Genomic DNA, 27,744 nt, shown 5'->3' with positions numbered 1-27,744 from the left:
ACATCACAGGAGACGCTGGGGCATATAAATCACAGGAGACACTGGGGGCATGTACATCACTGGAGACGCTGGGGGCATGTACATCACTGGAGACGCTGGTGCATATACATAACAGCAGACGCTGGGACCATATACATCACAGGAAACGCTGGAGGCATACACATCACAGGAGGGGCTGAGACATATACTGTATATCACAGGAGGGGTCCCAGTTTCTCCTGTAATGTATATACCCTAGGCTCTCCTGTGATGTATAAGGCCTATCCCCTCCTGTGATGTATATGTGCCATTGTCTCCTGCGATGTATGTGTCTCAGCCCCTCCTGCGATATATATGTCCCAGATTCTTCTGTGATGTATGTGCCCCAACCCTCCTGTGATGTATATGCCCCAGCCCCTCCTGTGATGTATATGCCTCCAGACTCTGGGACGTATAAATCACAGGAGGGTGTGCCACTGCTGTTGTCATTGTCGTCAGTGGGACCGGAGTGTAGAGCACGCTGCCTCTGCCCATAAAAACGTTCTGATGCTGGCACACATCAGGACGTAATCCTTCATTGCACGTGCCGCAGCATTTAGTAGTGAATACTACATGTGCATGCTCGCAGTGTCAGGAGCAATTAAAGGGCCAGGGCCTGCATTTTGCTGGCCCCTGACACGAGCACTGCAATCTCCGCCTTGAGGCCTGAGAAAAGGACATCAATGTTTACAGCTGGAGATTCCCCACCCCTGATTTACTTAAATAGGAGATAAGGTGCAGTATAATGAAGAGGGCCACTAAACAATATACATAGCTGTACTATTCCAACTCCGTACGTTATTTACATCCAGCCCCCAATGGGTCGCTCAGTGGATTCTCCAGTACCAGGACAATGAAGTAATTCCTGCTATTGTGCAGTGCCACAGATGTATATACTTTTATGCCCAAAAATGACAAAAGTATTCTCGGAGTGATACCTTTATTGGCTAACCAGAAAAAAATATATATATGCAAGCTTTCAGAGCACAGAGGCTCCTTCTTCAGGCTGAATTACAAATGAATATATTCATTCATTTGTAATATAGCCTGAAGGAGCCTTTGTGCTCTGAAAGCTTGCATATATATATTTTTTTCTGGTTAGCCAATAAAGGTATCACTCCGAGAATACTTTTGTCATTTTTGGGCATAAAAGTACTTACATCGATTTTTCTGGCTAACACGGTACCACAATATAACTTTGTATTGTACATCAAAATAATTTGACAGAGAAATTTAACCTTAAAGGGATCATTGTCAGCTTATCTTTCACAAATGTTAGGTATTTCTTTTCCCTTTCTGTTCTTTGCCTATGAGGAAATTTCCACAATGTAATTTGGGTGAAGTTTTGATAAAAAGCCATAAATTTTTTGCTACAATTTTTGACCTTCTACAAGTATTTGTTTTAGACTGTAGCATTCAACAAAACAAGATATATAGTATTCTAATTAATAATGACATTCTCAACATTTTTATATTTGAACAGCCTAGAAATGGAAGAAAAGTTTCCATAGAGGAACAGTAATACTTCTATAATTAAAGGTATGCCTGAAATGTGCTTCCCAGAGCATGCACCAGCAAGGTAACAGGCTTCAGACCTCCTGTAGGTGTAGTCTGATACTGAACTCATGTGTTAATCTACTCCCTGATAATGATTGAACTTGTCTTTATAATATTTTTGATTTAGTTTCTTTATTGCCGGGTGTATGTTATTTGCATAAGTAATAGTAACATAGTAACATAGTTTGTAAAGCCGAATAAAGACTTGCGTCCATCAAGTTCGACCTGTTAGTTCTGTAATTGCTAAAGTTGATCCAGAGGAGGGCAAAAACCCCAAATGATTTGGCCAATCTTCACCTGAGGAAAAATTCCCTCCCGACTCTGAAACCAGCAGTCAGAATAAATCCCTGTATCAACTTACTATTTTATTCTATTTTTAAGTATATGCTGAAATCTGCCTGGTATCTAGAAATGCATCCAGTCCCCGCTTGAACTGGTGTAGTGAATCCGACATTACCGTCTCCTCACTCAGTGAATTCCATATTCTCACTGCTCTTACCGTAAAGAACCCCTTCCTATGCTGGTGCTGAAACCTTTTCTCTTCCAGTCTTAGTGAGTGCCCTCTTGTTACCGTAATATCCCTCCTTTTGAACAATAGGTTGTATAGTTGGCGGATCCTGTTAGCTCTGACCTTTATTTTGATGAGAACTGCACCCTGTCCTCACTCTGCAGTCACCCACAGGTATAGAAATATCACAACCATTACACAGGGGAGATGCCGAGCTACAAAAGGACTTTCATCCTCTAGAGTTTGATCCCCAGTGAGTGAGCTGATGAAGAAGATATGGTTGGAGGTGATACGCAGCTAAGGGGAGTATGCAGTGCTGGACTTGGGTGCCAAGAGCCCACCAGTGACATTAATTCTAAGAGCTAACTTTTCAGTAATATGAAATATTAGCTGATCTTTGTTCACAAATTTGCCTATGCTTCTATATACAGTAGTGTTCAAAATAATAGCAGTGTGTTCAAAAACATGAGTGAAGCACAAAATTGTTATGCTAGTTTTTATTTCCATGCATTGGAAACATTGCATACTGTTTTCTAATTCAAAACATGAAGAGAAATGTATATACTTTTTAATTACTTTACATAAAATAAAAAATGAACATTGGGCTGTTCTAAAAAATAGCAGTGTCTTCATTTGTCTTTACAAACTCACAATATGTACTCTTTTTTTTTGAGGATTTAGCATTCCTGTGAATCAGTAACCTAATATTTAGTTGTATACCCACAGTTTTTTATAACTGCTTCACATCTATGTTACATAGAGTCAACCAACTTCTGGCACCTGTCAACTGTTATTCCAGCCCAGGATGCTTTGACTACATCCCACAATTTTTTGGAATTTGTTGGCTTTGCCTCAGAAACTGCATTTTTAATGTCACCCCACAAGTGTTCTATCGGATTAAGGTCCGGGGATTGGGCTGGCCACTTCATAACCTCAACTTTTTTGGAATGGAGCCAAAATTTTGCTCGTTTATTGGTGTGTTTAGGGTCATTGTCTTGTTGAAACACCCATTTCAAGGGCATATCCTCTTCAACATAAGGAAACATGACTTCTTCAAGTATTTTAATATATGCAAACTGGTCCGTGATCCCTGGTATGCGGTAAATAGCTCTGGCACCATAGTAAGAGAAACTTGCCCATATCATGATGCTTGCATCACCATGCTTCACTGTCTTCAGCGTGCACTGTGGCTTGAATTCAGAGTTTGGGAGTCTTCGGACAAACTTTCTGCGGCTCTTGGACCCAAAAAGAACAATCTGACTTTCATCAGTTCACAAAATGTTTCTCCATTTCTCTTTAGGCCAGTTGATGTGTTCTTTGGCAAATTGTATCCGCTTCAGTACACATCTTTTTTTTTTTTAACATTGGGAGTTTGCGGGGACTTTTTGCTAAGAGATTAGCTTCACACAGGCGTCTTCTAACTGTCACAGTACTCACAGGTAACTAGAGACTCTCTTTGATCATTGGCTGAGCCTTTGCCATTCTGGCTATTCTTCGATGCATTCGAAAGGTAGTCTTACGTTTTCTTCCACATCTCTCTGGTTTTGCTTTCCATTTTAAAGCATTGGAGATCATTTTATCTGAACAGCCTATCATTGTCTGCACTTCTTTATAAGTTTTACCCTCTCCAATCAACTTTAATGAAAGTACGCTGTTCTTCTGAACAATGTCTGGAACGACCCATACTTCTCAGGCTTTCAAGGAAAAATGCATGCACAACAAGTGCTGGCTTCACCCTTAAATAAGGACTACTTGATTCACACCTGTTTCTTCACAGAATGATTGCCCTCACTAATTGAATTCCACACTGCTATTATTTTGAATACACCCCCTTTCAATTAATTATTCAAATACACAGACTCAAAAACATGCAGATCATGAATGCTGAGTCTGTTGGTTTTTTTAGAATCTACTGCACCAACTGGTAAATTGTTTGATATGTGGTAATATAATTTATACCAAAAACAGTGATTAATCTGGTTAGTCATATCGGACTGCTATTATTTTGAACACTACTGTAACAACAAACTAGGTATTTTGGTAAATTAATGAAGAGATGCTGCCGGTGTCAGTACATGTTACATTAAGTGTACTGTGCCAAACACTGGTCATGTGGGGTGTGGCGAGCCCACCCCTGCACAAGAGCTCACCGGGGAAGTACCCTGTTCACTTGTAGGCCAATCCGAGCCTGCACTTATGGATGGAAAAAAACATTCGGGAGTTGATGACTGGCTTAACATTAAGAGAGGCTTAGATTTGTAACTTTGGATGAAACCATTGAGGAGATTGTCATTTAAGTTGGACATATGACTTCAAAATTTACAAGCTAGAGATCAGGTTGAATTTAATGGTGGAATGAAATCAATTAATTTGGGCTTCTTGTGTCACTTGATCAGTCAGCTGATGAGTGCCCAAGGACAAGCTGCTGTGTTAAAAGAAACCTTCCCTATGAAAGTAAAAGGTTAGAGGTGATAACTAGCATCCAGCTTATATATCTGTCACATTAAGCAGTCATTGTTGAAAGATTGTAAACCTGCGAGAGCAGGGCCCACCATTATGAAGGGTGGTGCTGGAGATACTATATAAGCAAGGGTCAGTGAGTCATCAGAGGGCCAAAATAGTGTGTCATCAAGAATCCAGTGAGTGATTTCCTGGGAGGCATATGAGAAGAAGCCAGGAAGATAGGATGTAGACTGCTGTAGAGAAGAAAGAGAAGTCAAGCAAAGTCAGGCTGCAAAAAGAAACCTGAGGAACTGAAATACACTAATACTTTTAAATTGCCATTGTGAATGATATTTGAGAGAGACTGTTGTTGACACTGGAACTTTGTGCCTTCAACTGTACCTGACCATCTAAGGGAACTTGTCACATTATAAATGCAGTTAAATCTGTGGACAGCATGGTATAGAGGAGGAAAAGCTGAGTGGAATAATACATAGGTTTGTAGGAAGAGATTTAGTAGAACTTAGTAGTATTTTATTTATTGAAATTCCTGGTGTCTGTATACGTACTGTGAGGCAGTGACCGGGATCGTATACGAGGGACGTTATATATCCCCCAGACTGTGTACAGAGACCTATTAAATCCATTGGAGTGCATTGCAGTCACAGACACAGCTGCGGCTGCAATGCAGTAATGAAGGTGAGCAATGACCTGGTCAGACTACCTGGCTAAGGCAGATTAGTAAAACCCAGCAGGGCCTTCATTTCTTGGAGGAGGCTACAGGAAGGCAGTGGGGCGGCCTCCTCCCTCCAACCCGGGTTTTCCAGTGGCTCTTGCCACAGGTTCTTTAAAAACCCTGCCCTAAGGATTAGCGTTGTTCAGTATTGGGACCTGCTAGGAGCATAGCAGGAAAGCTCGGCTGAACCCACGCCTGGGAAGGCTCTGCACCCGTCAGGCTCTGAGCGGCCCAGCGCAGCCATTGCCCACAGCAACCATTGTGAATGGACTTTCTGTTAACCCGTGAGTTGCTGAAATAAAAGCTGTTTATGTTGGACTTGCTTGGGTCACTGCCTCGGTTACTGCATGGTGTGAACACCGCCGCCTTACAGCTTGGTGCAAGAATGCGGGCACTGTGACTGAGGTATACCCTCACTGGCAGCTGCATGACCACAATCCGGCCTGCCACCTTTCAGCCCCACTCCGTGGACAAAATGGAAGAGCTGTTAAAGCAGCTGGTACTCACCCAGCAGCAGCAGCTGCAGTCTCAGCGGCAACAGCAGGAGCAGCACCTGAGTCTCCAGAGGCAACAGCAGGAGCGGGAGCAGCAGCATAATCATCATCATCACCTACTGTACCAGCAGCAGCAAAAAACAAATGAACTGTTGCTGCAACAGATTAACAGATTGCTGCCCTGCGGCAGACACCGACGGCGCCAGCCATGGAACGTCGAGAGGCCCGGGACAAGGTTCGCTCAGCGTTGAGGAAGATTGGTCCGGAGGATGACGTGGAAGCCTTCTTTACCATTTATGAGTGCACAGCAGAGCGGGAAAACCTACCAGTCGGCCAGTGGGCAGAAGTGGTGGCTCCGTTTCTGGTCAGGGATGCCCAAAAGGCCTACTTCGACCTTAGTCGGGAGGACGCCCAGGGATACCAGAGGCTCAAAGGTGAGATCCTTGCCCGACTGGGGGTCAATAGATACGTGAGGGCTCAGCGCGTATTTTTATGGGCCTATGTGGAGACTCGACCCGCCCGGTCTCAGGCTTATGACCTTTTGCAGCTGGTAAAGAGGTGGCTCCAGCCTGAGTCTTTGACTCCAGCCCAGATGGTGGAGAGGGTGGTGGTCGACCGACTGGTGAGGACTCTGCCGGCCGCTATCCAACGTTAGGTGGGGCAAGGGGACCCCGGCACCCTCGACCAGGTGGTCAGCCTGATCGAGCGCTACTCAGCCACTCAGGACTTCATCCGAGACTCTGCCCCCTCGCGGCTGTCACGCCAATCCCTGCCAACCCAGGAACCGGGAAAGGGGTCGCGTCCCTCTGCTGAGGATAGTTAGCACCGTACCGTGCTGAAGGGGTACCCCGGAGTGAGAGTGGCAGGAGACCGGTTAACTCACGAACGTTCATAAGACCTAACAGTACTGCCACCATTAGGTGCTGGCGGTGTCAGGGGCCGGGACATGTGGTTGCTAACTGTCCCCTGACTACAGAGTCCATGAACTGCGGGTATAACCGCCAGGTCTCAATGTATGCCCAGACCATCTGCACGCCGAGCGCCGACCCCTCGGACAGTGAACCTCAACTGTTCCGGGTACTGGTTAATGGGTACCCCACGGAGGTCCTCCTAGACTCAGGGAGCCTAGTGATTTTGGTACATGGGTCGCTGGTGGCAGGAGACAACCCCAGTGGACTGACAGTCGGGGTTGTGTGTATCCATGGGGACCTCCGAGAGTACCCAACCGCGGAGGTAGTTTTGTCCACGGTACCCGGAGGCTATACCGCTACGTCACACCTCGGTGAAACTGATTGCACGGGAGCTGTTTGCCATGTTCTGTCGCCTTGGACTGCCTAAGGAGATCCTGACGGATCAAGGGACCCCTTTTATGTCCAAGGTGACAAGGGAACTGTGCAAACTGCTAAAAATTAAACAATTGCGCACCTCGGTGTACCACCCTCAAACCGATGGGCTAGTAGAACGGTTCAATAAAACCCTCAAGTCCATGTTTAAAAAGGTGGTTTCTAATGACGAAAGGGATTGGGACATGTTATTACCCTATTTGATGTTCGCCGTCCGTGAGGTACCCCAGGCTTCCACAGGGTTCTCTCCCTTTGATTTATTGTACGGCAGACACCCTAGGTGTCTGTTGGACGTAGCCAAAGAGACGTGGGAAAAAGAGCCGACTACACATAGGAGTATAATTGAACATGTGGCTAGTATGCAGGACCAGATTTCGGCGGTCATGCCCATCGTGAAAGAACATCTGTTAGGTGCCCAGGCATATAATAAAAGAGCCACGGTCAGGTCTTTTAACAAGGGCGATCGGATGTTAGTACTGGTACCCACAGCCGAGAGTAAGCTCATGGCCAAGTGGCTAGGGCCATATGAGGTTCGAGAAAAGGTGGGGGAGGTAAATTACCAGGTGTATCAGCCCGGAAGGAGGAAACCTGAGTAGCTTTACCATGTAAACCTGCTAAAACCTTGGAAAGATCGAGAGTGTTTAGTTACAGATGTCACTTCGGGCATGACGTCAGAGAGTTCTCTACCTTCAGCCAGGGATGCGTCTGAGGGGAGAGGTCAGGATAAGTGATGCTCTCACTAAACAGCAGCGACGGGAGGCTCGCTCGCTGGTGCAGCAGAATATCGACGTGTTCTCAGAGCTACTGGGTAGGACTACAGTTCTCCAACATGACATTGTCACCGAACCTGGGGTACGGGTGCAAATGTGAACGTACCGGGTACCCGAAGCCCGGAGGCAAGCCATCACGGCTGAGGTAAAACAAATGCTCCAGTTAGGCATCATCGAGGAATCACTGAGTGAGTGGGCTAGCCCCATCGTACTGATTCCGAAACTCGACGGATCGTTGCGCTTTTGTAACGATTTCCGGAAATTAAATAAAGTGTCGAAGTTTGACCTTTATCCAATGCCCAGGGTGGATGAGCTGATTGAGAGACTGGGGTAGGCTCAGTACTTTACCACGCTTGATCTCACCAAGGATTACTGGCAGGTACCTCTCACGAAATCGGCAAAGGAAAAGACCGCCTTCATAACTCCGGAAGGTCTATATCACTATGTGGTCTTACCTTTTGGGTTACATGGGGCCCCGGCTACATTCCAGAGGTTGATGGACATAGTGCTCAAGCCTCATTAGGAGTACGCGTACGCGTATCTAGATAACATTATCATCTTTAGCACCGACTGGCATACGCATCTATCCCAGGTACAAGCGGTGCTGGATTCTCTCAGAGCCGCGGGGTTAACGGCATACCCCCAAAAATGTGCGATAGGGCTAGAGGAAGCCCGATATTTGGGGTATGTTATTGGCCGAGGTGTTATCGAGTCCCAAATCAATAAAGTTGAGGCCATAAAAAACTGGCCTAAACCGTCAAGTACAAAGCAGGTGAGGACATTCCTTGGCATCCTTGGGTATTACCGCCGGTTTATACCTAATTTTGCGGGGAGAACGGCGGCCCTGACCGATCTCTTGAAAGGAAAAAAATCGGTAATGGTTCGGTGGAGCCCTCAGGCAGAAGAAGCCTTTCAGTCCATGAAGTTGGCCCTGTGTGGACAGCCAGTCCTCATCAGCCCCAACTTCATGGAAACCTTCATTGTATAGACAGATGCCTCGGAGGTAGGTCTAGGGGCGGTATTGTCACAAAAAGTGAATGGTGAAGAGCACCCGGTCACCTACTTGAGTAGAAAACTTGTCCCGGCAGAGAAAAACTATAGCGTGGTAGAGAAAGAGTGTTTGACAATTAAGTGGGCCTTGGAATTGCTACGTTATTATTTATTCGGGCGTCAGTTCCTCTTGGTGATGGACCACTCACCCTTGGTATGGATGAGGAATGCCAAGGAGAGGAATGCGCGAGTCACCAGGTGGTTCCTGTCACTGCAAAATTTCAGTTTTTCAGTAGAACATCGCCTTGGAAAGTTGCAGGCAAACTCAGATGCCCTGTCCCGGGCACCCTGTATGGCGTCAAATGTTCAACCCCACAAGTTTGAACAGAAGGGGGGATATGTGAGGCAGTGACCGGGATCGTATACGAGGGACGTTATATATCCCCCAGAATGTGTACAGAGACCTATTAAATCCATTGGAGTGCATTGCAGTCACAAACTCACCTGCAGCTGCAATGCAGGAATGAAGGTGAGCATTGACCTGGTCAGGCTATCTGGCTAAGGCAGTTTAGTAAAACCCGGCAGGGCCTTCATTTCTTGGAGGAGGCTACAGGAAGGCAGTGGGGAGGCCTCCTCCCTCCAACCCGGGTTTTCCAGTGGCTCTTGCCACAGGTCCTTTAAAAACACTGCACTAAGGATTAGTGTTGTTCAGTGTTGGGACCTGCTAGGAGCATAGCAGGAAAACTCGGTAGGGCTGTGTATAGCTGAACCCACGCCTGGGAAGGCTCTGCACCCGTCAGGCTCTGAGCGGCCTGGCGCGGCCGTTGCCCATGGCAACCATTGTGTATGGACTTCTGTTAACCCGGTGCGAACCGGAGGACTTTCTGTTAACCCGTGAGTTGCTGAAATAAAAGCTGTTTATGTTGGACTTGCTTGGATCACTGCCTCATTTACTTCACGGTGTGAAGAAGACCACCGCCTTACAGTATGGTTCAGTGGGCAGTAATGCTCAGTAATTTTCAGCCTTCACTGCATGCACAGTCATACAAGGAAAATGTCTATCACTGTATATGACCACTTAATGAACCCATGCATACATACACCAGGGATTTCAAGGAATAAAATGTAAATTTCACTGAAACTTTTCTAACAAAAATGTATATCAATTTGAACAGCTCCTTCTGCTCTATAATATCCTGCCGGCAGATCAGATATCATTTTCAATGTGTCAGGTTCCCTATAAGTTTTGTACCTCTTTGTTCCAAAAAGTCATATCTCCTTCAAAGCTTTCATCAATAATAAGTTTTGCTGGCTTTAAGCTGTTGTTGTGACGTCTGTGATTGAAACAGCAATACACACACTTGTGTCTGAACCAACTTTGTCATCAGCTACTGATGCTGTTTTATTTTATTGGTATGTCATCCTTGGCTTTCCAGACTGATGCTAATTAGTGCCTAAAGTGATATGAAGAGATATTATAGGCTGTCTATGAGTTTCAAAAGAAAAGAAGATTACATACCTGTTGATCAATTCACTAAAATAACATTATTGCATTGTTTCTTTTACAGAATCACTGAGGATTTCCAGCATGGATTGATCACAGATTTTTTTTTCTTTAACGTGATTTTAACTGAAAAGAAGCTTTCTTTTTAACAGCTAAACATAATTGCAAACATAGCATTACTTTAAGAGTATATAAAAGTTATCTGCATTTATAAGATTTTAACATATTCTAATAAAGATGCAAAGTTAGTAAATTTATGACAATGTATTTAAGTTTTGTGTATTTCAAGATATGCATGTCAGTTTGGAATACAACTGGAGCTGTTCCATTTACAACCATCCCTCCTGTGGGTTCCATAACCAATATAATGATATAATTTATGGTAGCTGGTATTCTGCGAATGGAGCTTATGGAAGCTCACGCAAGAACTTTATGTGGAGCATAGAAAATAAATTCTCTACAGCTGTGCATGGTTGCAATCCCCCTTATATAAGGGAACAATTCTATTAACATTGTATTAGGTGATGTGGATGCAAAGTGGAGCTTGGTTTTGACATATTATCACTGCTTTATAATAATAATAATAACTTTTATTTATATAGCACCAACATATTCCGCAGCACTTTACAATTAAGTAGGGGCATATACAGACAATACAAACAATACAACGTATTACATTTCAACAGTTACATGAGGAGTGAGGGCCCTGCTCGCAAGCTTACAATGTACATGGAAATGGGGGGACTCAATAGGTAGAACATGGTCGTCAGCCAGGTTCTGTCTAAGAGCAGTTACCGTGTGCTATTGGGTGCATGGAGGATGTAGAGACAAGATGAATAGGCAGGAGCAGATTAAGTTTTACATTTAGGAGGGAACAGGAGAGAGTTAAGTTGGTGAGTTGAGGTGGTAGGCCTGTCTAAGCAGATGTGTTTTTAAAGCATGTTTGAAGACATAGGGGATCGTTATTAGTCGCATAATTTAGGGCAATGCATTCCAGAAAACTGGCGCGGCATGAGAGAAGTCTTGGAGACGGAGGTGTGAGGTTCGGATTAAGGAGGATGTTAGTCTTAGATCAGTTGCAGAACGGAGGGCATGGGAAGGGTGATAGACAGAAATGGGGGATGAGATATAGGTTGGTGCAGAACTGTGGAGAGATTTGTGGGTGAGAAAGATGAGTTTGTTGCATTGTATTTTGTGGTGAATTGGTAACCAGTGCAATGACTGGCACAGGGTAGAGGCGTCGGTGAAGCGGCTTGATAGAAATATGACCCTGGCTGCTGCATTCAGAATGGATTGGAGAGGAGAGAGTTTGTTTAGAGGGAGACCGATTAGAAGAGAGCTGCAGTAGTCCAGATGAGAGTGAATAAGAGCGACAGTAAGAGTTTTTGCAGTATCAAAGGTGAGAAAAGGTCAGATTCTGGAGATGTTTTTAAGGTGCAGGTGACATGAGCGAGTGAGTGATTGTGTATGGGGAATAAAGGAAAGTTGTGTGTCAAATATGACTCCAAGACAGCGAGCTTGCTGCTTGGGAGTTATGGTGGCATCACCCACCACTGCTATAATAATGTTTCATAATAAAACATTCTCAAAAATCATAATAAAACCTAAAATTATAGTATTTTGAATTTACCTGCCCTATATTTTTTTTTATAACATTTAATGGTATAAAGTATTATCGTACCAGTGATGTAATGAAAAGCAATGGCATATAATACTTACATGTTCAATGTAATGTTGTTGTACCTTCAATGTCTTGTATTGTAATGTATGTAATTTTCTATAAGGTGCTAATAATTCTTGCAGCGCTGAATAAATTACTGCAGTACATGCAAATGATACAGACAACTGCTCCATATAGATGTCCCATTGTTTTGTATTTATTTGATACACTTTTACACTTTGAGAAAAGAGGACCCAAAACATTTACTATAATCTAAAATAACAAAATCAGGTAGTATAACTTAACTATAGAAAAAGAAATTGACAGTATATCTAAAACATATACAATGATCTATTGCGGCTAAGCAAAAATTTACAAAATTGAAGACTAAGTTCTCAGTTTACCAGTCTGACCAACCTGTACGAATCCCACTGCCACATCATGGTGAACCTCTCAGTGGGTCCCTAATCTTAAAGGGAACCTGTCAGCTGATACATTCTGCCCAAACCATGTGCAGCCTGCATCAGCCACTGGCTGTAGTATCCCACCCATGTATGTTTGTCTCTGGTCGTGGCTGCAGCATTTCAAAGTGATACAACACCAACAGGGGGACTGACAAATGTGCCTCACACCACCATGCCGCAAGGCAAAGCCCCCACGGCTCTAGGTCACACCAGCCTACAGGCACAGCATCACATCACTAATGGCAGTCACACAGCACCAACACCAAGTGAAAGGAGCTAAAACCTCTACAGGTGAGTTTGCCCTTATTTTGTTATTTCACATCATAACAAATGTTTGGGGGTCCACTTTTGTAAAAGTGAAAAGCCCCTTTAGGCTCCCTTCACACGTCCTGATATTTCGATACTGAAAAAAACAGTATCCGTGCTGTCCATGTGTAACATCCTTGTGTAACATCCGTGTGCTGTCAGTGTGACACGTACCAGCGTCTGGGAAAAGCTTTACAGTTTGTGCTAAATCCAACTCTCATCATTGTCTCCTGGTCTCCATGCAATCAGCGCGACCAGGCAACACTGATGAGAGTTGGAGTCAGCACCCTCCATCTGTGAATAGCGTGTATAAAATAAATTAAAAAAATGTTAACGGCGTGGGGTCCCCCTTAATTTTACTAACCAGCTGAGGGAAAGCTGACAGCAGGGTGCTGATGATAATATTCCGGGAAGGAACCAATAGCCATAAAGGTTTCCAGCCTATTAATAACAGCTCACAGCTGTTTGCTTAGCCTTTACTGGTAATTAAAAAAGGGGAACCCCCCCAAAAAAATGATGTGTGGTCCCCACTATTTTTAATAACCAGCAAAGGCTAAACAGACAGCAGTTCGCTGATATTAATAGGTTGGAAAGGGACTATGGATATTGGCCCCCTCCCAGACTAATAACACCAGCCCTCAGCTGCCCCAGAAATGGCACATCCATTACATGCGCCAATTCTGGAGCTTAGCCTCGGCTCTTCCCACTTGCCCTGGTGCATTGGCAAGGGAGTAATAGTTTTGGAGTGGATGTCAGCTGTTTTATGTCTGCTGACATCAAACCCAGAGGTTAGTAATGAAGAGGTGTCCATCATACACCCCCATTACTAACCCTCTAGTCACAAGTAATAAAGACAAACGCAATTGTAATTAAAGGGGTATTCCTATCTCCAAGATCCTATCTAAATATGTAGTACGTCTAGTAATAATAATATTAGCAAATACCTCCATTTAGAAATGTAGTATAGTTTTTTGATTTGCTACTGTATGTATTTTTACTCATGTGCAGGCATTGCAGGACCTTAGGTATCCATGGTTACGACCACTAGCAACTAGCTATCAGTCACCATATCAGTGGATGTAACCATGGATACCTAAGGTCCTGCATTGCCTACACCTTAGGAAAGAGACATAGTGAATCAGAAAAACATTACTACATTTCTAATTGGAGGCATTTGCTAATATTATTATTATTACAACTACTACATATTGGGATTGGATCTTAGCGATGGGAATACCCCTTTAAGGTTACCGCAGGTCACAGGCAGTGGCTCTCACGGTTAGCTCTGTGTGAACCGGTCTTTGAAATAAATTAATCAGATCGGTAAACGGCGTAATGAAAAAAAAAATCAAAGTGCCAGAATTTTGTCTTTTTGGTGGCCACAAAATTTCTCAGGGTGCAAAAAATAAACCATCTCACAGCTAAACATCCCGAAAAATGAAATGTTACGGGTCTTGGAAAATGGCGACAAAAGCTAAATTTTTATTTTTTTTACAAATATCCCAATTTTTTTCAAAACTTAAATAAAAAGTCAGTTTTACCATACAATGAACATGGTAAATAAAAAACATAATTGCAATTTCAACGCACTTTTTTTTCACATTTTGTGGTAGAATGAATGGTGTCACTCAATAGTACAACTCATGCAAAAAACAAGCCCTCATACGGATATGTTGACTGAAAAATAAATGGCTCTTGGAAGAAGGAGAGGAAAAAACAAAAACACAAAAAATCTCCTTGTCATGAAGGGGATAAAAACCTTGCCCCCTGGACATTGCTTTGAGTACAGCATAGTGTTCTCATGTTGTCCATACATCTGACGATTCATGGAATTACTGCATGCACATTTTGCCTTGCAGTTCTAGGCCACACAGCACAAACTGCTATTAGTTCGAAAATACTTTGAAAACTTTGTGAAAACAACTTCACTTTCATGATAATATACAATAAAGGTTCAATGAGATTATTGTAATTATCACTAAAGGTGGGCATGCACATGAAAATAACTTAAATCTGAACGCTATTTTTCCAGTCTTTCCCATAAACATACACACTCAGATGAAAATATATCTTTATTGCATCGCTGGGACCTGGGTTCAAATCCCACCAAGGACAACATCTGCAAGGAGTTTGTATGTTCTCCCTTTGTTTGCGTGGATTTCCTCCGGGTTCTCCGGTTTATCCCCACACTCCAAAGACATACTGATAGGGAATGAAGATTGTGAGCCCCAAAGGGGACAGTGGAGATATTGTCTGTGAAGCGCTGTGGAATTAATGGCGCTATATAAGTGAGTAAAATAAATAAATATCACTACAGAAAATTAAAGAGTCAAATGTGTGAAAATCTACCATGCCTAACGCTTGATTTCTTATATCTGCCATTGGGAGAGAGGAAACCTCAATACACATTAGATTATCAAGCGATTTGACTGAATTTTGCCAAATGTATGTGTGTGTCATATAAGGCTTGATGCATGCAGGCATAATAAGGGAGCCAAAGACTTCTTGAGACCCCCACTCTATCTACAACTGTGTTCCATTTTAACTGTAAGTACTTTCTGTGACCACCTTACAGCATCACTTTGACCCAATATTTGCCTGTACGCATGTTGCAGTAAAATTATTTCCATACTACAATTTGCGTAGCACAATTTCACTGAATTTTAATAGAATAAAAAGTATGAAGGGACCACATCAGAATTTTTTACATGGATGAAAACTGTCTTGAGACTTTTCACATAATTGACAAGGGATTGGATTACTTAGGCTATAGGTTGAACTCGATGGACTTAAAAAGTGGTCCACTGCAATCTTTATAGTGCACATCGATTTAAACCATTGAAATAGGTATCCTTTCAAATACTTTCTTTTTTCATATTCACCTGTAAGCGGCGCTAACTCTGCTCGCTTAGTGCCGATCGCGTGACCTCCAGCTGCAGCCGCCGCTGATATCCGGTGATATTGTGAGGGACACAGGGTGGTAGTTGTGGCGAGGGGCTGCAGTTCTTTTCACACCCTGGCTTCCCACAAATGAAAGATAGTGTCCTGTTCTACGTTTAGCCTGTGTGTATTGGATAACACTCATGGTTTCTCCTGAGGGTTCCGTCTGCTCCACAGTCCCGGACTCGGCCACACATTTCACACCAGACATTTGTTCCATTTTCAACATTTCGACTTTACTTAAAACTTCAGTTCAATTTTAGTCATGGACACCGTACAGCATGTTACAGTGGTAACAGTCTCTGATGCCTGCGTTATCCCTTTCTCTCGTTGTATTTTTTGTCCCTGAGATGTCCCACACGGCACCGCAGCCTCCCGCACCGCTGACCAATCTTCTGTCCATGCTTGTGCTCCTTCGGCCACTGGTTTCCAGCTATACTACACCAGTATCGTAACAGGATGGCTCCTACATACCTTTTCCAGGCCGTAGGCCTCGGACGTTAAGGGTTAATTCATTGAAATTAGTCATTGTCGTTTTCATATTGCTGCGTGTTTCTTCTTTCGCTTTAATGGTCTCCTGAATGACTTTCAGCCCAATGGCCCTAAACTCCTCCTGTAGTACTTCTTATCTTGTTGTAAACAGTACTATCTCTAACTTTACCAATACTTCTCTGACTAAAGAAACAGGAAGTCATTGCATTTTACTGGCCATAGCCCCTCCCACTTAGAGCTGGACCAATCAACAACTGTCTCCTTTGGTTGCTGGGCAAACTTCACCGTCACTACCCTCTAACAGTATGCACTGAACTTCCTATAACTAATGTGCCCCCAACTAAATCTCCCCCCTTTCTAACTTAATCCCTATGTCCTATGTTATGCTTTATATACTCTACACTTAACCCTATTAAGTAACGTCATAGATAGACCATTATTTTTAATCTTTAAAGATTCCATAATAACAGGGTCTGTACCACAGGACTGGCGTATAGCAAATGTGGTGCCAATATTCAAAAAGGAGACAAAAACCGACCTTGGAAATTATAGGCCAGTAAGCTTAACCTCTACTGTGGGTAAAACCCTTGAGGGTTTCCTAAGAGATGCTATACTAGAGTATCTGAAGAAGAATAACCTCATGACCCAATATCAACATGGGTTTACGAGGGACCGTTCCTGTCAGACTAATCTGATCAGCTTTTATGAGGAGGTAAGTTCCAGATTGGACCAAGGAAAAGAAGTGGATGTTGTGTATATGGACTTTTCAAAAGCTTTTGATACGGTTCCACACAAAAGTTTCATACATAAAATGAGAACAATGGGGATAGGGGAAAATATATGTAAGTGGGTTAAGAATTGGCTCAGTGATAGGAAACAAAGGGTGATTATTAATGGAACACACTCAGACTGGGTCTCAGTTAACAGTGGAGTACCACAGGGGTCAGTATTGGGCCCGCTTCTTTTTAACATATTTATTAATGACCTTGTAGGGGGCATACAGAGTAGTATTTAAATATCTGCAGATGACACTAAACTCTTCAGGGTAATTAATACAGAGGAGGACAATTTTATATTACAGGAGGATCTATGTAAACTAGAAGTTTGGGCTGATAAATGGCAAATGAGCTTTAATGGGGATAAATGCACTTAGGTAGAGGAAATAAAATGTATAATTATATGCTTAATTGTAAATCACTGGGCAAAACTGTAACTGAAAAAGCCCTGGGTGTATTGGTGGACGACAAGGTCACGTTTGGTGGCCAGTGTCAGGCAGCTGCTTCAAAGGCAAATAAAATAATGGGATGCATTAAAAGAGGCATAGATGCTCATGAGGAGAACATAATTTTACCTCTATACAAGTCACTAGTGAGACCACACTTAGAATACTGTGTACAGTTCTGGTCTCCGGTGTATAAGAAAGACATAGCTGGACAAGAGCGGGTGCAGAGAAGAGCGACCAAGGTTATTAGAGGACTGGGGGGGTCTGCAATACCAAGACAGGTTATTACACTTGGGGTTATTTAGTTTGGAAAAACGAAGGCTTAGGGGTGATCTTATTACTATGTACAAGTATATAAGGGGACAGTGCAAAGACCTTTCTACTGATCTTTTTACGCTGAGGCCTGAGACGGGGACAAGGGGGCATCTTCTACGTCTGGAGGAAAGAAGGTTTAATCATAATCACAGACGCGGATTCTTTACTGTAAGAGCAGTGAGACTATGGAACTCTCCGCCGCATGATGTTGTAATGAGTGATTCACTACTAAAATTTAAGAAGGGCCTGGATGCCTTTCTTAAAAAGTATAATATTACAGGTTATATATACTAGATTCCTTGATATGGCGTTGATCCAGGGAACTAGTCTGATTGTCGTATGGAGTCAGGAAGGAATTTTTTTCCCTAATGTGGAGCTTAGTGTTTGCCACGTGGTTTTTTTTTTGCCTTCCTCTGGATCAACATGTTAGGCTATGGGTTGAACTAGATGGACTTAGTCTTCCTTCAACCTTAAAATCTATGTTACTATGTTACTATACTTACCCTATAAATTATACATTAATAACATCATACACTAATCACAAAAAAATACACTTGGTACAAACACTGTTTAGAGATCAAGAGGTATATGACAGCCCCTGTCACACCCTTACAATGTCACATCAATTTCCGGAGTCTGAAAGTTGAGGTTGCATCACCGTCCACAGCCCAGTCAATCAGGGCAAGTGGCCGCAGTCTGCGTGAGGCTGGGTCACACCTCAGTGATGCAACCTCAACTTCCAGAGTCTGGAAGTTGATGTGACATCATCTGATATTAGCGGCAGCTGAAACCGGGGTTCACGTGATCAGCACTAAGTGAGCAGAGATAGCGTCCCTCACAGGAAAGTATGAAAAAAGAATGTATTTGAGAAAATGCTTATTTCCATGGTTTAAAGCGATGTGCAGAATAAAGATTGTAGTGAACCACCTCTTTAAGTCTACTGTGAGGCAGTGAGGTGAATTATATGCGAGAGACAGTATGTATCTCCCAGTATGCGCATAGAAGCATATTGAACCCGCTGGAGTGCATTGCAATCACAGGCACAGCTGTGGGTGCAGTGCAGAATAAAAGTAAGTTTGGACTTGATCAAGCTATTTGACCAAGGCAGATTTATTAAAACCCGGCATGGGCTTTTATTCTTGGAGTGGACTACAGGATGGCAGTGGGGCGGTCCACTCCCTCCAGCCCGGGTCTTCCATGTGGCTCATATCCACAGTTTTCATTTAAAAACCTGCAGCAAAGGTTTGGATGTGCCAGTGGTTTGTTTGCAAGCTGTGGAGCAGGAGGCTCGGTGCATGGCAAGCTTATGTGAAGGCAAAGCAACTGATGGACCTCAGAGCAAGACGGCGCGGCCGTCGCCCACGGCAACCAGTTTATACGGACTGTTTGGAGCACTCAGCTGTGATCCGAAGGACACCATTTGAATTTAAGTTGTGAGTTTTTGCAAATAAAGACATTTAAGTTGAACTTTCCCTGGGTCACTGCCTCATTACTGCACAGTGTGAACACCGCCGCACTACACTACCTTCAGCCTTAAAAAAGATGAAACTTTGCCTTATTTCATTAATAAGTGCAGAAGCATTTCAGAAGTTGGAAACTGCATCATATTTACTCAGATTCTAATCTTACAATTCATTTTAAGATCAGAAAGATTTTAGGTAACTGAACATGTAGCGGATATGATTTGAATTTTTCGCATAGTATTCACAGACAAGCCACAACAATTATTTTATTGACATTCTAATGCTACAGATTTCAAAATCCAGAATGTACATCAATTTACACTCTTGTCTGTAACCTGTAGATGAGATTTTTAAAAAGTCTATGCAATCAATGCATCAAATCCACAGCAAATCCACTACGTGTGCAGCTTCATCCAAATATGCATTAATCATGGATATCTGAAAGGGGGTAAATATCTATTCAATGTACTCTAACCATTTGCATATATTTCACACTGGTGTATTTGTGTAGATGAATATTTATTTGCTACAGTTCCTATTATATATTTGATCCAGGAAAAATTGTGATTTGCAACAATATACCACTTATAATATATGCAGTTGCTGTAAAATATACAAGCAAATTAATTTAAATAATTCTGCTGTTAATTTGCTATCCTGCACCAAATTTATTATCAGCTATTACTGGGTGTTACAAAGGTTCAAACATCGTATGCTAAATTATCCATATTAAAAAAAACAACAAAGATTCTAAAAAAATACCCAACATAGCCTCAATTTTTAATCCTCTCAAACCAACATAGTGTTCTCACCAATAGCTCCTATGTCCAAAGTCATTGGCTATCCCCCCATACTAAAGTATTTATAAATGGTCACTGTCAGGGTCGGACTGGGGTGCCTAGGGCCCACCAGGGGAACTGACTCTAGGGGCCCACACTACAGCCCACCATAAACGGTTTTATTACTTGTTATGCTTGTCTATAATGCACTATAGTTACATGATTGGCTGCGCTGTGGAGCACTGAGCGGCAGGACTTTGTTCGAACAGTCATTCCGTACTGCCAGAGTCCCTTTAATGGTAACTTGTCACCTTGAAAAACGCTATTAATCTGCAGATATAGGGGTAATCTGCAGGTAAATAGGGTTTAAAGCCTGGTTAGACGGCTTAATGGAAAAGCGTTGGCTACACGGAGAAAATTACGTTTTATTCTCCCTGCCGCCACTCGCTTCCTGTCATTGGATCGGTGCAAGGAGGGAGACATTACAGTCACTGCGAACTACAAAGTGAGGGTGCTGCAATAACGTCAGGCACCTGGATTGTGACACTTCCATGGAGGCCAACCTCAGGCTGAGCTTCATTGAACGACTAACATGGCAGCAGCACCTGGTAACTAGTGCTGAGTGAGAATGGTCAGATAAGGTGTGATCCCAGCATGCTCGGGTGTTATCCAGGTATCTTGTAGTGCTCTGCTAATATGCTCGAGTCCCCAGGGTAGCATGTTTTGCGGCGGTAGACAGACGCAACACATGCAGGAATTGCCTGTTTGTTAGGTAATCCCTGCATATGTTGCTTCTGTCTACCGCCGCAAAACATGTTACCGCAGGGACTCGAGCATATTAGCAGAGCACTACAAGATACCTGGATAACACCCGAGCACGCTGAGATAACACCTTGTCCGACCACGCTCACTCAGCACTACTGGCAACCCATCAGCAATCTGCAACTGCGTCACAGGGGGCAGAAGGGAGCAGGTGACTGCATGCACCGGCTAGCTAAATGCTGCTGTCAGTGATTGACAAGGGCACTTAAATACTCAAAACAGCAGCAATCAAGGCGAGCTCTGATCACTGCTGTTACAGGCAGACGCCGGCTATGTAACACAGCCGACATCTGCCTGGTATGGAGCAGGCTCAGCTCCTGAACCCGCTCCATACAAGTACAACCCTATGGTTATGACAAGGTTAGCAAATTTCACTTGTCTGTTCCTAAATGTGGAAAGACAAATGGAATTCCCTAACACATGTGAGTGAGTCCTAATAGAATTAGTAAAGGTGCCTCAAGCATATGAATGTTATTACACACCACAATGGACTCTTACATACACGCATCTTACAAAATACATATTATTCCAGATACGTAGACGCGCACAAACACGCAGAAGCGCACACACACGCAGACGCGCACAAACACGCAGAAGCGCACACACACGTAGACGCGCACAAACACGCAGAAGCGCACAAACACATCAGTACATGAATACATCATCTGCACCACCATCATTTGTAATGTCAGGTCAGCCCCATATATCTTTGTATCACATAAACCTACAACTCCCAGTATGTAACTAACAATAGAGATACTGGGAGTTATCAGTCATCATTAGACTGCGGACCATACCGGAACCACAGTACTGATGAGACGCAGGCAGGATCACAAATGAACATTTACATCCTGGTATCTTACCTGAGACGTCTTCTCTGATTAGAGTCGTTCTCTCTCTTTTCGTCTCCCTCTTGTCCAGTCTCCATGATGAGTTTTCTCATCCACAGCTCGTCTCTGCAGACTTCCATCTTCTCCGGTCTTCTGCAGATCATCCCCACACGATGCCCTTAAAGATAGCAGAGTCATTATAATGCTCCTAAATAAAAATATCTACACTGAGCCCCTGAATAAACCTAACTCTTACAATGCTCCCTGCACAAAACATGACATACACTGTACCCCTCTTATGGTACCTGCTCTCCACACTGTCCTCTCCTTACCATACTGGGCCCCCTCTTCACATTATCCTCTCACACTGTGTCCCCCCTATACTGCCCAGTCTCTATACTGTGCCCCTTCATCACACTCCCCATCCTCAGCATACTGTTCCCTCCTTGCTGTGCCCTCACACTGTTTCCCCCATACTGCCGCATCTCTATACCTTCCCCCTCACTACCTAGTCTCTGTGCTGTGTCACCTCACACTTTTCTCCCCCCATACTGTCTCCTCACACTATTCCCCCACTCTCCATACTGTCTTATACATCCCTTCCCCATTCTGTTCCCGCACCCATTCCCACCCCTCCCCTAGTTCACCATACTGTTTCTTCACACATCTCCCCATTCTGTCTCCTAAAATTTCTCTCCCATCTCTCTCCAAATATAATAAATCTTCGAAGAGCACACAGACATGCAGAAGCGCGCTTACACACACAAAAACAAGCGCACACACACACATACTAAGGGCTCTTTCACACGTCAGTACATGCGGTGACCGTTTCCACACGTACCAGAGACACTGACACACGTAGACCCATTCACATGAATGCGTATGTGCACATGTCAGTGTGTTTCCACTTTCTACAGACCATGTGGTGTCCGTGGGCAAAACACGCTGGCATGTCTGTTTTTTACCTGCTGTCCAGACCGCAAAAAGTCCCGCACACTGATGACAGTTAGCACCCGGTGCTTGGGAAGAGCGCTGAGCGCTGCCCTCATCATAGATCCCTGCAGGCGCTGCGATCAGTACCAGCAGGGTCAATGATGAGAGTAATAGTCTATACAAGCTGTGTCCAACTGTAAAAAGAATAAATTAAAAAAACCCTTATACTAACCTCTACTAAGTGTCACCCACTGTAATCCGTGCGAGCGCTCACGCCGAGGAGAATGTCTCCTGCAGCGAGTGGGCTCCGGAGCTGCGCTCAACAAGCGGTGCCCTGTCATTCACTAAGCGCAGCTCTGGAGCAAGCTCGCTGCAGGAGTCATTCTCCTCGGCGTGAGTGCTCGCACGGATTACAGCAGGTGACACTTAGGAGAGGTGAGTATAAGGACTTTTTTATTTTATTCTTATTTTTACAGTTGGACACGGACACGGACACGGTGGGAGTAGACTACTACTCTCATCATTGACCCCGCTGCTGCTGATCACAGTGCCTGCAGGGATCTATGATGAGGGCAGCGCTCAGCACCCGGCTCTTGGGAACAGCGCTAACTGTATACTGATTCCCAAGCGCCAGTATGTGTCACTTGGATGACACACAGGTGGACATGGATATCTCCAGTCCCGTAAATATCAGGACATGTGAAAGAGCCCTAATATACACACGCAGATACACATACTCACAGAAATGGGGACAAGTACACACACAGGCAAGCACACACAGAAATACACAGACACACTCAGACAATCACACACAAAAATGCAGACACGCAGGGAAGCACACACACACGTATGTGTGAAGACACATAAACACACAGGCATACACAATGGACACACACAGGCATATACACACACAGGCATATACACACACAGGCATATACACACACACATACAGGCATATATACACACACACACACACACACAGGCATATACACACACACACACACAGGAATATAAACACACACAGGAATATAAACACACACACAGGCATATAAACACACTGTACACACACACACAGGTATATACACACACACAGGCATATACACACACTGTACACACACAGGCATATACACACACTGTACACACACAGGCATATATACACACTGTACACACAGGCATATACACACACTGTACACACACAGGCATATACACACACTGTACACACACAGGCATATACACACTGTACACACACAGGCATATACATACACTGTACACACAGGTATATACACACACTGTACACACAGGCATATACACACACTGTACACACACACAGGCATATACACACACTGTACACACACAGGCATATACACACTGTACACACACAGGCATATACATACACTGTACACACAGGCATATACACACACTGTACACACAGGCATATACACACACTGTACACACACACAGGCATATACACACACTGTACACACACACACACACAGGTATATACACACTGTACACACACACAGGCATATACACACACACACTGTACACACACAGGCATATACACACACACACACTGTACACACACACAGGCATATACACACACACTGTACACACACACACAGGCATATACACACACACACACACAGGCATATACACACACACACTGTACACACACACAGGCATATACACACACACTGTACACACACACAGGCATATACACACACACACACACACACACAGGCATATACACACACACTGTACACACACACAGGCATATACACACACACTGTACACACAGGCATATACACACACTGTACACACACACATGCAGGCAGCATATACATAAAAATCCATACAAACACACAAATATTACAGTACCTTGGCTTGTCTCCAGCCCATACAGTGTACAGACACGCTCCTAATGTGGGAGACTGCAGTGCAGGGCGCGCTGTGACGTCACTTTTAGCAGACGTGCGGCCCTGTCTGCTGAGTGTGACGCTGCAGTGCAGCCCCTGCTCTCCTGCTCCCAGGCCCCTCCCGCTACTGTCCTGGGCATCGCGTCGGTGAAAGTGCGTGCGCGCGCCCTTAAAGGGCCCACGACCACTTTTTTTTTTTTAATTCTTCAGTTCCCTCTGCATGGGGCCCGGGGCCCACCGGGAAATTTCCCGGCGCCCCGCCAGGCCAGACCGAGCCTGGTCACTGTCATTTCAGCAACATTTGCATGAATTAAGAACCAAAATAAATATCTTTGTAATATATCTTATCCGAGAAACATACTTTTTCCTCCATTCACTTCTCCCCTCGGCTCCTACTCGACTCCTGAATTTATCATACACTAAAAAAAACTTGCCAAAATCCACCTCACTCACGACAAAACAAACTCCAGTGTCTGAGGGGTGACGATTGCAGTCTTTGTAGGTATGTGGGGCACAAAGTGATAGAGAGAGGCAGCAAGACAGTTCTGCAGTTTCTAGTGACAGTTTTATCTCACTCCTCATGTCCTCCATCCTACTGCAGAACCTGATGTGGAAAGTAGAGACAGGACAACAGGAATCATTCTTGTCCCTGAGTACTGTGTATAAGTGAACATCACAGTAGTCTGTACCACATAGCTCATAGACAACTAAAAATTAGAGACAAAACATGTAGAGTAGAAATGGCCAGAAATAGTGTTACTCTTCTTATACTGTATACACATGGCAATTTCTTCTGAAAAGTCTCCTAAATTAACAGGTACAGTACTTCTAAAGGTACTAGGAACATTCTAAAGTCAATACATGCCATCTTAACATCTAATTATAGTTCACTGATAGACTTCTATAAAAAAAAGGGGGCTTTCGAGAAGTATTATGGTTGGAGACAATGAGAAGATCACGATTGTTAACATGTGGCAAACAGCATCCTGGATATGTTTTATAGGAAGATGTAAGAGCATTACTGAAAAAGAACTACTGTTCTCTCTACAGATGGCCTGTATACTGTGCAGTCTCATAATTATTGTTGAATCATCATTAGCAATGGAAAATCAATTATATATACAGAACAAAGAAAGACACCAAAGATCAATTTAAAATGTACTATAAATTAGCACAACACAATAGTACACGACACAATTACATATAATTCAGCACATATAAAACACATAAATTATCTTCAGGTATACCCTGAAACATATTGGCAATGTTGACTAGGGACAGATAACACATTGTAGCATTACAGGCTTTGACGTTTTCTTGTCCAATTAGTGATCCTGTTATTTACACTTATTGACTTGGTGGAAGATATTAGACCAATAAAGTGTTCCAAAGTTAGCTGTACTTGGTGGAGATTGAGAGTAAAGATTGAAAGAAGGATGCCAGTCACTGAACCTTGTTCAATTACAGAAAGAGAAGAATTTTCTGTTTTCCGAAAAACTATTTGTTAACCTCATTAAGGAACTTAATGATGTCAGCATTATTACACACTTTATCTCTCTTTCTCTCTCTCTGTATATAATCAGGAAACTTTTTAGTGGGCATTCAGTCAATGTATGCTACACCATTATTATTCCATCAGTTGGAAATGATATCAAATAGAGGACACCTATACTTTTCATTATCAGAAGCCTATATTCCTGTTTAGACCATTTACCTACATATGTGGCACTGGACATCAGCAAGTTGCAGTTGAGCTTTTCTTCACTACATGGAAAAATTTTGTCTGCTGCTCTATCCTTGTATCATTATACTGTCGTCCAATCAGAAAGACTCGGTGCTGCTTCTTTTATTCACAACAAAACATAGAACATGATGATGTCTGTAAATCACTGTGGAATTAATGGCACTATATAAGTGAGAAAATAGAATTAGACTTACTGGTAATTCGGTTTCTAATAACCCACCACACGACAGCAAACAGGAGGAGGACGTAACCCCACCCTAATAGGGACAGGAAATAAGAAGAGGTTTAAATAGCCCCTCCCACATCATCCCTCCAGTGTTGTTACAAAGGGCTACAAGAGTATAGATGCTTCAAATTAATTTTTATTTTTACTTATCCGGCTGTCATAGAAACAATAAGCGAGGGGAAGGGAATTAGAAACCGAATTACCGGTAAGTCTAATTCTATTTTCTCTAATAACCCCCCATGACAGCACACAGAAGGTACACCAAAGATATACTAGGGAGGGACAATAGCCTGAAGGACCTTCCTTCCGAAGGCTAAATCTCCAACAGACATTAGTTCTAGTCTGTAGTGTTTGGAGAAAGTATGAATGGAGGACCACGTAGCAGCTCTGCAAATCTGTTTGATGGATGCTCTGCCTTTTTCAGCCCAGGAGACAGATATCACCCTTGTAGAATGGGCCTTGAGCCTTGCTGGAGGAGGTAAATCCTGGATTTGGTAAGCCTCCGTAATTGCCCTCTTAATCCAGTTGGCTATTGTGGATTTTGCTGCCTTCTTTCCTCTGTTTGGACCTTGTGTATGGACAAATAGGTTCTTGTCTTTCCTTCCTTCTGTTTCCTGAAGACAGTGCAGTACTATTCTCCGAACGTCCAGAGTGTGGAATTCCATTTCTTTCTTGTCTTTTGGGTTGTCACAAAATGATGGAAGAATTATCTCTTGAGATCTGTGGAAATTTGAGACCACCTTAGGTAGAAATGAAGGGTCAAGTTGGAAAATTAGACGATCTTCCAGGATTCTCAGGTAGGGTTCGTTGACCGAAAGGGCCTGTAGTTCACACACTCTTCTGGCTGTAGTTATTGCCACCAGGAAAGCCGTTTTCCAGGTCAGCCTGTCCAGTCTTATGGCTGATAAGGGCTCAAAGGGTGGAAGGGTTAACCCCTTCAGAGCAATGTTAAGGTCCCAGGGGGGAATTAAGTTTGCTACTGTAGGGTGGATGCAGGAGGCTGCTGTCATAAATCTTCTCACCCACTGATGTTCAGCTAGTCTTTGATAAAAGTATGAGCTTAACGCCGCTACCTGGACCTTAAGAGTGCCAAGTCTGAGACCTTTGTCCCGACTTTCTTGTAGAAAATCTAAAATCTATGCCACATCAGCCCTATGAGGGTCTGGGTGAGTGGGTGTACACCACCTTAAGAAGGTTTTCCAGATCTTATGGTAAATGGTGTTTGTTACAGGTTTCCTGCTCTTCTGGAGAGTTTTGATGACTTTCTCTG

At 43.5% G+C, this 27,744-nt stretch overlaps 1 protein-coding gene across 2 annotated transcripts in view; it reads left to right on the top strand.

The window, feature by feature from the left end:
- NMS (neuromedin S) overlaps positions 1-13,209 on the top strand; it is a 115,247-nt gene extending 102,038 nt beyond the window's left edge. Inside the window, exons 8-9 of one of the 2 annotated variants that reach the window (XM_073670503.1) lie at positions 1,502-1,557; positions 10,427-13,209. In XM_073670503.1, the coding sequence (XP_073526604.1) occupies positions 1,502-1,540 (39 nt within the window). In that variant the 3' untranslated portion in view covers positions 1,541-1,557; positions 10,427-13,209. The remainder of the gene's footprint in view (positions 1-1,501; positions 1,558-10,426) is intronic. The other variant, XM_073670502.1, reaches the window with a different exon arrangement.
- Positions 13,210-27,744: the final 14,535 nt, after the last annotated feature.

This window comes from Phyllobates terribilis, unplaced genomic scaffold, assembly GCF_046119375.1.
Source record: "Phyllobates terribilis strain yellow unplaced genomic scaffold, ASM4611937v1 Scaffold_2__4_contigs__length_985480577, whole genome shotgun sequence".
Classification (NCBI taxonomy): domain Eukaryota; kingdom Metazoa; phylum Chordata; class Amphibia; order Anura; family Dendrobatidae; genus Phyllobates; species Phyllobates terribilis.
Note: the sequence above shows the minus strand (reverse complement) of the source record. Positions and strands in the feature narration are given on the sequence as shown.